This window comes from Mus caroli, unplaced genomic scaffold, assembly GCF_978045245.1.
Source record: "Mus caroli unplaced genomic scaffold, Mus_caroli_1 scaffold_4, whole genome shotgun sequence".
NCBI lineage: Eukaryota > Metazoa > Chordata > Mammalia > Rodentia > Muridae > Mus > Mus caroli.
Window position 1 is genome coordinate 106,052,717 of NW_028227259.1, and position 11,864 is coordinate 106,064,580.

Genomic DNA, 11,864 nt, shown 5'->3' on the forward strand with positions numbered 1-11,864 from the left:
AGTACCTTACATGGTCTGCAAGTCTCTCTGAAGGTACAAGTTTAAGTTTTTTCACATGCCTCCTGTGGTTGGCCCTGTGTCCGCTGCTCTGAAGGTTTGTGTCTGTCCTTGAGAGAATGCTGTGGGCCTCAGCGCGGCTTCCTCCGTGCACGCTCTCCGTGCAGCTCAAGGTGCAGTGGCTCTGGTCCTTTGCTCCCCTCTCTTGAGCACTGGACACGCCCAGCTGGAGCTTGTGAAGAGCTGCCTCACTTCTGTCAAGGCGGCTGCTCAGCGCTTAAGGATGGGTTTTTGGGAGGGAGCGTGTGCTCACTGTGCAAACGGTGTGTGTGAATGGGTCTTCTCTGTTTCATCACCAGGGGTCCGAATCCCAGCAAAGTGCTCCAGCAGCTGTTAGTGCTTCAACCAGAACAGCAGTTAAATATCTACAGAACCCTGAAGATTCATCTCACCGAGAAAGGGATCCTGCAGCCCACCTTGAAGGTGTAGCTGCCCTGTGAGGACGGGCTGCTGAGGAGAAGCTCACAGACCAGCTATGACTGGAGTCGTGCACTGAGCCAGCCTGGGGGCTAAAACTCAGTACATGCGGGGGGCTTTGCAGATACAAAGGTTTCTTTTTCTGAATTTACAATTACTGTGAATATTTAACAAACACGTGGTCTAAGATGAGTGCAGCAGTCGCCCACCCGTGAAAGATCCTGTACTTTTCTAAGATGTATTTTCCAATGTTAAGTTCTCTGCCCTCACTGGCCAGGTTCCATGGTTTAGGTAGACGTGCGTTTTAAAGAGTCAAACACTATCAACTGAGGCCCTCGTAAGGAGTTGACCTTTGCCCTGGGAGCTGCCCTGGCGTAGCCGTAGCTGGATGCACTGCAGGCACCTTGGGAATCGAGGTCTCGGGGCTTCCTCCTCTAATGATCTCAAGAATTTCTGAAGGGCTGAGTTAGATTAAAAAGAAAGAAAAAGAGCGATTGTCCACTTTTCTCTCTCTTCTTTTTGTTTGTTTGTTCATGGTACTGGGCTAGAACTCAGGGTCCGGTCCACACCAGGCAGGTGCCCCACTCCTGGGCTCTGCCTTGGCTGGACCACCTACGTTCAGAGTAGCAGTCATCTGCCAAGTGTTAACGCCCTGGTGTTAAGGAGTTTCAAAATCAGACGCTAGAGGCTGGCGCTTAGACCACTGCTGATTTGTTGAAAAAGAAGTTATCAGAATCCATTTCTGATGCAAAAGAGACTCAGAGTGGGTCCTGCCTGGAGAGCCCAGCATGAGGCTCCTCCACCAGAAATACCTCACCAGGGATGGTAGGGATGAGTGGTGTGAGGTGGTGGCTGAGCAGCCACAGGCTGCCTGGGGTCTCAGGGCCTGGCTCTCTGGACACCACACCTGGAAAGGAGAGAGTTTTCCCTAAAGAGCCAGCTCCAGGCCAGCCCCCTGCTGGTAATTGACCTGTCACATTGCACTTCCTGAACCCAAGAATAAAAGTCCAGCAGAAACAGCAGCCATGAAGCAGAAAAGCCTACGAATGCCAGGCCTTGCCCTTGTGCAGGTGGGGCCGGACCCTGTGAGCTGACTAGGGGATCTCCGGTTGCTGCGTGTGCTCTGCAGCCATACTTAACCAAATGTCACGGTCACCCGCAGAGATGACCTGGAGGGGGAGAAATGGAGATACTGTAAGGGATAATTTGGTAATGAAAAGAGTAAATATTTTGTTTAAGTTAGAAATGAATTTCAGTTATCACCCATATTTCCTTCCCACTGTGGATGCGTTGAGGTTCTGAGGAGGAGGAGCCCACAGCCATCAGCAGCAGTCCTGAGAACGCCATTGTTGGCCCCCGGGTGACTGGTGACCCTGGGCTACATTCAGCCCACGTCCTCTGCATACAAGCCAGTGGAAGCCTGGGGAGCACTGTCACCTTAGGAGATCCCCTCGCAGTGGCCGTGGGAGCTGATGTCAGCGTCCCCTGCTTGTGTGTGTCCCCCGCCCTGCCCCAGATGTTGACCATAAATGAGTTGCAGGCACCAAAGAAATGGAGGGAAGCCTTGTGATAGGAGCATGTCCAGGAACAGACTGTCTGCAAAGGTAAAGGATGATTGAGGACATGGTGGCTTCTCCTTACCCACTATGCGCTCATGGTGAGGGCTTGCGAGGCAGAATTATGGGAGCATTCCTTATTACACGTATTAAAAATCAATATTCTTCTAAACACAAAGGATGAAACCAGGACTATCTGGGGTTACAATAAAAGCTCTTCTCAATTAGATCTTTTAGAGCTGGGGGTACATTATGCCATATAAAAACAAGTGAGTTCTTTAACAACAACGCTCTAGTAATGAACATTTTAGCCTACTTTTTATAGCGTGTACATTAAAGTGGACTATACTACAGCAAACAATCCCCGTGAGAGCCAGACTGTGACCAGCGTTCCATTTGCACTGGAGCAGGCGTCATCCAATGGAGTGAAGTGGTGGACGAATGGCAACCAGGAAGTCCTCCACGGCGGAGACCATCGATGGAAAACCGACCTTTGAACTGCTATCTGACCTGGTAGCCTTTGGGATGGTGATGTCTGAGAACTGGGGCGCTCTCCTGAGTCTTCCTTGTGGTTTCACACAGACAGTTGCTGTCCGAGATTAAAGGCTGCCCCCCTTTTGTCCCTTTGCACTTTGAACAGAGGTCATGGTGACACCTGGTCTGATGAGAAGAAAGGTCGAGACAGTGTGGATATACTGTACAGGGTGAGAGTTTATGATAAGTGTCTATCAGCCCTCAATGCTGTGGATATATATATATATATATATATATACTGTACAGGGCGAGAGCTTATGATATGTGTCAATCAGTCCTCTGAATCTTTTTACTGAAACTGGGATAGAAAAATAAAGATCCAATGGTATTTTGACTTTGCGCTGCTGTTTTCTAATTGGAGAAAAAGCATTCTATAAGCACTGGGCTTCTAGACAGCTCCTTGCCCCACAGTGTCACCTCTTTCTAAGGTGAGCTTCACTGTCCCTTGCTGCTCACACACGAGGGAACTCTGATTGGTGTCCAATGTGGAGTAGCTGGTCAGTCCGCAGGCTGATGCTGCTGAGCTGAAAACCAGCGGCTGCTTCAGCCGTGGCTGCTCTGGTGGCATTACGTGCACAGTGGGTCCTTCTGGACACAACAACACTGGAATTCACTGTTCTCTGCCCCACTCAGACATGAGGAGACACCTCACAGCGGGGGGTGGACAGAGTGGAGACATGCAAACCCCAAGTTCATGGGAGACGGGGCACCACCTGAACACCTTTGAGAATCCCCTTCACTTCAGGAATAAAGGGTCTATGTATTTGGAAGCCTATGAAACTGCTGCAAAGAAAACAGGGCCCAGACAATTCAAACCAATAGCCATTCTGACAGCCTGGTGTCTTCATGTATAGATATGGTGAGCTTTGTGGAATCCGCACAGCGTGGGTCATTTAGCCAAGCACATCTTTTGATAGTGGTGTTCTCCAAAAAGGAGCAGGGAGAACCATTGCAGTTTCCTAACCTACAAAGGGCACAGAGAAAATCCCTGAGACGCTCAAGCTGTCCCCATCAGCAGGGGAAAGGAAAGCCACTCTGGAAGAACAGAACTCCAAATAGCTCTCCTTCCAAGCCCACAGAGTCCGCTGGGGCCTTGCTGTGAACTCCAGCCTCCTTTCTGCTGGGTCCGACTGGAGCTTAGTGGGTTTGGATGGTTTTCTGTTCACGATCATGTGACTTTTAACCTTCAGTTGGGATCTAGAAGAGTGCTAAGTTTAGGGAATATTCTTGAAAAAAAAAAACCTGTAAACATTTTTCATTAGTTTGATAAGGTAAGATGGACATACTTCATTGGTAAGGATGTCTTTTTCCCGACCAGACACTTTGTTGAGATGTAATTTACATGCCAGCCTGGGCATGATAAAGCATGCCTGTCAGGCCAGCGCTAGTGAGGACAGAAGCAGGATCGTTAAGGCCAAGGTCGGCCTCAGCTGTGCGTGACTTCCAGATCAGCCTGGGTCTCATGAGAACTTGCCTCAGAACAGAGCAGCAGCGGTAATCTATCAAAACTCACTCAAACCAATGATGGTTGGAAGTCATTTCCATGGTCTCCAAAGGTTCCTGGTGCCCACCCATTTGCGGTTACTCCCTGTTTGGATGCCCAAATATGGTCAGTCTCTGAGCTGCTGCTTACCTGCATCAGTCTGCCTTTGTGGGAGTTCTGCACTAATGGAATCATGGGTATGCAGATTTCTGCATCAGGCACAGTATTTTTATATGCATTGCTACTTTTTATGAATATTGGATTTGGACACACCACTTACCAGCTGATAGGCACTTGCATTCCTTCCAGCTTGGGGCTTTTATGAAAAATGTTCCTGTAAGACTTTCTAGAAAGAAATGCCTGTGGACACGCCCTCGGTTCCCTTTCATAGATTGCAAGGGGGTGGAATTGCTGGCTTGTGTGATAAGTTCATGTTTGAACCTTAGCCAGTCATTTTCCCTGGCTTCCCGCAGTCCCTTCAGCTCCTGCGGAACAGCAAGAGAGCTTTGTTCTCCTGGTCTGAGGAGGCCATTGTTCTCTTGAAGTCAGAGCAGCTGATCTCACAGGGGAGCCTTCTAAGTTTGGGCAGATCAGCCTCTCCTCCTGGAAGTAGGGAGGGCTCAAGAGGCAGGGCAGCCTTCTTGCAGAGGTGGTAGCTGCTTGCCCCCAAGTAATGTGACAGGCAAGGCTAAGATAAGCTGAGGCTGCTCTGTCTGAAGTCCCAGTATCTGTGGCAAATCCCAGGTGGCTGTCTTCTGTGTGGTATCCAGTGGGCGGCCTCTGTGGTGTAAAGAATCAGCCGGGTGAGAGCTGCTTCAACGGCTGATACACTAGAGAACATATAGACTTTGAGAGTAGCACATCCGGAATGGGCTACCATGGGCTAGCGAGTGACTGTGGCATCAGTTGTACCCGCCTTTGTTATGGGTGAGAGACAAGCAACTGAGGGCCACTGACTGTGCAGGAAGAGCTTGCTTCCATACGGGAGGGATTTAAAAAGAAAATCACAAAGATGCTGTCCTCAGTGAGCCTCTGAACTGGCAAAAAAAAAAAAAAAAAAAAAAAAAAAAGCCCAAAACAAGAACAACAACAAAACAAACAAACAACAACAACAACAACAACAACAAAACCCTGGGGTTGGGGGAGATAGGGTGGGGCTGGGGGAGTGAGGCAAAGTGTACAAATTAGGTCTATGTTAAAATTTGCCATCACAAAACTTGGAATTTAAAGAATCAGAGAGTGGAAGGGGAAGTGATAAGAAGATATCCCTGAGGCCCAACCTTTACTACACAGGAAGGGGAACTCTGGTTCAGCATGCTGATGGGGTGGTCTTCATAAAGACTTGTTAGAACTGTGATACTACGAGACTCTGCCTCTGAACAAGGTTGAATTAGAAAATTGGAAAACTTAACTGTTTCAAAAAGTTATCCCTATGTCCTTGATAAATCGTGTTACCTTTTTGTCAACTAGACACAAGCTAGAGTCACCTGGGAAGAGGGACGCTCCAGGCAAGTCAGTAGAGCATCTTCCTGATAAATGACTGACATGGGCGGGCCTAGCTCTGAGTGGGCGGGGCCATCCTTGGGCCGGTGATAATGATGTAAGAAGGCAGGCTGAGGGCTGGGAGCCCATAGAGCTGTGAAGGGCTAGGCTCACAGCCAGAAAAGACAAGAAAGGCTGAGCGAGCCAGTAAGCCACATTACCTCCTGGCTTCTGCTTCAGTTCTTGCCTCAGGCTCCTGCCCTGACTCCTGCGATGATGGACTGTGTGTGGTACACTGTGTAAGTCCGTAACCTTTCCTTCCCCGGCTTTGCCTTTGGCAATGGTGTTTTATATCGCGTCGGTAGAGAGCAAACTAAGAGACAGCAGGAGAACTGACAGGGAAGGAAAAGTCGAGGACAAGCGCTCGGCGCGGCGCCCTTCTGACGTCAGAGATAGCTAAGTCCATATTCTGCCCAGAGAGAGGGTTTCCTAGACAGCACTCAGAAGCCCCACTTTGACAGTTCTGGTTTTTGTTTTTGGGGTCTCCCTCTCCATGGGGGTGGGGGGCGGCAGGGAAAGAAGGAACAAGTCCTAGTCCAAATGTGTTGTCCCTAGCTGAAGACTAGAATCTAGCATGCCCAGGAACAACCAGCCAAACCAAAAACCATGACAGGAAGCCTAGACCAAAGAGACTTGGTGGAAGTTCCAGGCATGTGAACATTGAAGTAGGTGTTCTAGCTTCCAGACGCTCAAGGCAAGGACCTTCCTTATACAGACCACTGAGGGCTCCATTTCCCACAGGGTGGAGCATTTGTAGGCACAGAACAAGATAATTCCTGCCTGCTGTGGTGGCCATGCCTGTAACTGCAGCACCCTGGAGGCAGAGGCATGATCCTGGAGTTGAAGCCAGCTGGGGCATTGTAGAGAGACCGTGTAAAGGGAAAGGAAAGAAAACCAAATCCATTTTCTTTGGGCTTATACTACTGAGAATATTCATTTCCACCACCCCCTTGCTGGGTAGTTCTATATCAGCCTGACACAAGCTAGAGTCGTCTGAGAGGAGGGAACCTCAATTAAGAAAACGCCTCCAGAAGTCCAGGATGTAGGCAAGCCTGGGAGACATTTTCTTCATTAGTGATTGATGGGGGCAGGCTCCGCCCATTGTGGTCCTGGGTTAGGTAAGAAAGCCGGCTGAACAAGCCCTGGGGAGCAAGGTAGGAAGCAGCATCCTCTGTGACCTGCCTATCAGCTCCTGCCTCCAGGTCTCTGAACAGCCTGAGTTGCTGCCATGACGTCTTTCCGTGGACTGTGTTCACCACAGCTCTAAACCCTTAGTTTCTGAAGGGTAGATATCATTTTTTCACTAAATGTATGTGAAACAACATTTGACTGAAATACATTAGTGATCAGATAGCTAAGTCCACACTCTGCCCTCAAAAAAACTCCTGGGTCAGCTGGGGAGACGTGTCAGAGGATGCTGTGTTTCAGTCTACTCCGGAAGGGGTAACCTGGGCTAAAGCTAGGGGTGAGGGAAGAACAGGGGAACAGGGAAGGCCCAAGTAGGGCCAGAGGCTCTGGTACATTCTGCAGCTGTTGGGACAGCTTGTCAGGGTCACCTACTTTTTTTTTTTTTTTTCTTTTTTAAGCAGATACCTCTTTAGACTAGAAAGCATCCTGTCCCTAGGTCAGAGATGTGTTGTCATAGGAACCTGGAAGCAGCACCGAGTGTAGAGAGTTGGGATTGTGCTGTTCCCTGTGAAGAAAGCCCACTGGATCCCTCTCTGCTCAGGGCAGAGGAAAGAGGGACCACACAGCTAAAATGAGCCAGTTATACAACAGACCTCTACTTGGCACTGAGGGATGTAGTCTGGATATATGTGTACCGTGGATGGCCAGTCACAAATACATGTAAACACAAGGAGAGAGAGGGAGGGCGAGGGGAAGAGGAGGGGGAGGGGGAGGGGGAGAGACAGGTAGTTAAAAGTTTTGTGTATTTGAGACCCTCTCAAGTCTATAGCCCAGGCTGTCCTGTTAGTCATTCTGCGGTCCAGGTTGGCCCCACACTGGTCACATTCCTGCCTTAGCTTCCTGAATGCTATGGTTCCAGGTGTTAGCCACCATGCCTGCTCATGGCCAGGGTATCTCCAAGTTATTCATATCACTTACTCTGGTGCCTGTACTGTGGGATCTGCAAACAGGCAGAATGGGTAAGGCACACTCCAGGCCCAAGGACAGGGCAAGGAGGGCCGCTAGGGTTCTCCACAGCTACCCTGCATCAGGTGCAGACAGGTGGAGGTGATTGCCTGCTGGCCAGGGGTGGCCTGGGAACGGAGGTTAGAGGGCAGGATTCGGGAACTTTCTTTTCTGGCTCTAGGCAAAACCACTGTGGCCTGGACATGCTGCTCCAGGGGCCCTCCGTCCAGGACTAAGGGGCCTTGAAGGTTTAGAACCAAATGTCTGTGAGTTTTACACAGATGTTCAGGCATGGGGTGTGGACCCACAGAGACTTGAACGCACACCACATGCTTTAAGATCTCTGCCAAAACTGCATTCAAGCTGATGCAAGGGTGCTTAAGCACGCTCTGCACAGTGGTAGGGCACAGTGCAAGGCCTTGCCACAGCTGACCATGGGATCCTACCATGTGCCAGCACAAAGCGGGACAGTGAGGAGTTGTGTGGGGATAGTAGTGTGGCCTGGCCAACTGCTGGGACCACAGGACATTCACAGTAGCTGGGAGTGCTGGCACTGTGACTGCAGGAGTGTGTGTGGGGGTGTGTGGGGGGTTGTGGGGGAGGGGGTTGTCTTCATTTAGTCTCTCACTGAATGGTCATCCAAGACCTGAAGCATCGAGGAAGAAGAGCTGGCTTGGGGCAGGCAGAAGGCTCTGTTAGGAACAAAGGGCAGCCATGGAATGGCGAGTTGGTGATAAAGAAGCTGGTCAGGGTTTTAACCGGCAAAGTGCCCCAACTTGGCATTGCTGCAGCTGCCGAGGGGAGCGGACAGCACCCATGGCACCCAGGTCTGAGACTCACACTTTTCTCAAACTGTGAGTCTCAGCAAGAGGACAGTGAGTGGAAGAGCCACTCCGAGACAGAGAGAGTCCACATGTGACTAAAGACAAGTAGGGAAGGAAGCACGTAGTCAGAGAGGGTAGGACCCCAGGGAACACACTGCAAGGCTTTGTGTTGTAACATTAAAATAGTACAAATCCCACAGAGGGTCAAAATCAGAAATACGAGGTCCGCAGAGCCAAGTCACACTGGAAGAGAATCATACTTCAGTGACTTCTAACAGTGGGGCATGGAGTGGATGCTGGAAGCTTAAGCAGAGGCAGCTATTTAAAGGGGAGGCTCTGAGGCTAGAAAGTTCTAGAAGAGGGTTGCTGTCTTACTTGCTGGTGGCCCAGCAGAATGTGTATCAACATGAACACAGGGGTTGCTCTGTTAGAAGGAAAAGCAGCATCCTGTGTGTGTGGATTTGAATTTGAACTAGGAGCACGACTGGTGACTTGGTAGACTCGAGCAGCAGAGCCAGACATTATGAAGTGACTGTAGGCTTCCAGTCTCAGTGACTATAGGCGTCCAGTCTCGGACTGCTTAGGCTGCTCTTTGCTCCCACGGTGCTTTCCAGACACAGTTTGCAAAGGAGTGGTTTCCTGTTGTGGGCAAAACAGTGCATTTGTGTGTGGTGGGCATTTCATTTTAATACCAGGGGTGGAGCTTGGAGCCTGTGCCTAAGTGTGTGCTCTGTCGCTGCACCGGGTTCTCAGCCAGGAGCAGCACGTTCAAGTCCCAGCATCCCCTTGAAGTCCGTAGTAGTGTTCCAGGGAAAGCCACACACAAACCGTTCTTATTGGACCAGCTCTGCCCTCTGCCCTGGGGCACAGCTTGCAGTTTTGCTTTGCCCCTGAGCAGGAAGCACGATAGATGCACATAGGGGTTGAAGTTCTAATGCGTTATATCTTTATACGGCTGCCTTTGATTCTGCACAGATGATAGTACAGTAACGGTCAAGGTTTATTTTCACTGCAGTCGTCGAAAAGGATTCTGGGAAAGGCCAGGCGAGAGCTCTGAGTGTAGGCTGTAGATGAGAGGCAGGAACACGGTTCCCTCTGAAGCGAGGGAGGCTGTGGGCTTGACTGCCAAGGGCCCTTCACTCGGCTAGTCCCGCTGCATTGTTCACCGGGTGGATGACCAGCTCCCTACTGATTTGCTTCTAGGTTTCTTGTTTCAGTATACCATTTTCTGTTAATTTCTAATTTTTTTTTTTTAAAGAAAGGATTTCTCTGTGTAGCCCTGGCTGTCCTGGAACTCACTTTGTAGACCAGGCTGGCCTCGAACTCAGAAATCCGCCTGCCTCTGCCTCCCGAGTGCTGGGATTAAAGGAGTGCGCCACCATGCCTGGGAACATTTAATTTTTTTAAGGTCATTTTAATTGTTTTAGGGTCACACGTCAGCATCGCTTTTGCTCTTTAACACCCAAATGCCCAAACTTTGTAACACTTCTGAGGGGCAGGTGTCCTAATACATTTTCATGTAAGAAATTCAAATATGAAGACGTTAAGTCACGCCCTCAAGTAATAGAATGGGAAATAGCTCTTGACCTGACCAGTTCATTATACTTGTGATAGCTGTGTGCAGTTTTAGTTTTATATGATCAGATTTTGGTCTTCATGATGATGATGTGATTTTTAAATACTCCTTAGCCCAACACTTCCAAAGTGTGCTATTCTTATTGCTTCAAACTGTAGAGGGGAATTCCTATAATGTGTACCTGCCAATGTCCTGTCCATAGTGATGGGATCTGGTCCTAACATTTGGAAGGTGTCATGGGATGGGGGTGGAGGGGCAGAGAATGAGCTGCAGTCTGATTAGCAACCAACCAGATTGTATGCGTGCCACCACAGCATGGGCAGCAAGCATTTCCTGCACCTTGTCCTTGGAGAAGTGGGTCTCGAGTCTTCACCCTCTGAGTCCCCAAACCTTTTTAGTGGGTTTCAGGAAGCCAGCTCTCAGTACTAAAGTCGGATTTGAACTGGAAGTGTAGTAGTATGGACCACTAGTGTGTGTGTGTCTCTTCATCACCAGGTGCTGGCAAGGCGAAACCAAGTGCCAGTGTCCGCTTTGCTCAAGAACAGCCCTGGCCGGGCAGTGAGAAGGGCTGTGCATTCAGTTTTGATTCTCAGGAACGACACGTGACGAGGAGTCACACACAAGCACCCAGCCACCCTGAACAAACTCTTGGGATTGGGCTCTGTGTGACCAGCCACGTTTTCTTGGAGAACACACTCTAGTGGTGATCAAACACAAGCCTGCCACTTCAAAGACGACAGTGGACACTACTGATTGCTAATGACAAAATTTTAGGTGTGAGGGGGAAAAAATTAGAATTTGGGGAAAATAAGTATCGACTGCCACAGAAGGCAGAATTTCCTTCGGTTGCTGGTGACATCTTATCTTACATATGGTATATATAAGTTTTATGATACATGTGACGTATGTGTCACCTTTGGGGACGTCACGTGATGGGTGGGAAATGTGAGCACCTGGAAGATGCCCAGATTCTGTGGTAGCGATGCATTGCTCCCTCCGGCACTGGCACTGGCGCTTCTGGAGAACACGAGGCTTTATGATTATGGAAAAGGAAGCCACAAGACAGACAGACAGAAACCTTGGAAGAAGTTTAACACTGTGAAGGACTTACTTGAAAAGGTTATCACAACATCCATGTTAGCCTGGATGTTCACTTGTTCAACTGAAACAGAACAGACAGAAGGCGGTGGCGGACCCAGGAGCCCATCTGTCCACTCGTAAGCTAGACTCTAAAACAATTCTGGGTCAGTGAGCCAACTCAGTGGGAAGAAGGCATTTGCCACCAAACCTGACAACCTGTGCTTGATCCCCGGCATCCACAGGGTGGAAGGAGAGAATCTATTTCCAAAAGTTTTCCCTCTGACCTCCATGCACGCACGCACACACACACACACACACACACACACACACACACACACACACACGTGCGTGCATATGGGTGTGCACACACATATACATACATGCATGTGCACACAATGTGCACACTCACATACACACAGGCACTCATGAGCACAGTTGCTTTTCACAACAATGAATAGAGAACAATGCTCAGGAAAAAAAAAAAAAGCCAAAGCATGCAGAAAGGTCTTGATAGGCTAGTTCAAATGTGAAAGCCATGTCCCCAGACCACTGGCCTTCCCTTCCTGCCCCCGCCCCTGCCAACAGTCAGCAGCCTGGGAGTCCGGCATGGTTGGGAAGTTCAGGATATAGAGATCCTGGTTCATAAGGAGCAAACTGGAGCT

General features: G+C 49.5%; 1 protein-coding gene across 1 annotated transcript in view; it reads left to right on the forward strand.

Annotated features, from left to right (window-relative positions):
* The window catches only part of Cds1 (CDP-diacylglycerol synthase 1), a 62,299-nt gene extending 60,082 nt beyond the window's left edge, over positions 1-2,217 (forward strand). Inside the window, exon 13 of the mRNA XM_021163852.3 lies at positions 357-2,217. Within this exon, the coding sequence (XP_021019511.1) occupies positions 357-486 (130 nt within the window). The 3' untranslated portion in view covers positions 487-2,217. The remainder of the gene's footprint in view (positions 1-356) is intronic.
* Positions 2,218-11,864: the final 9,647 nt, after the last annotated feature.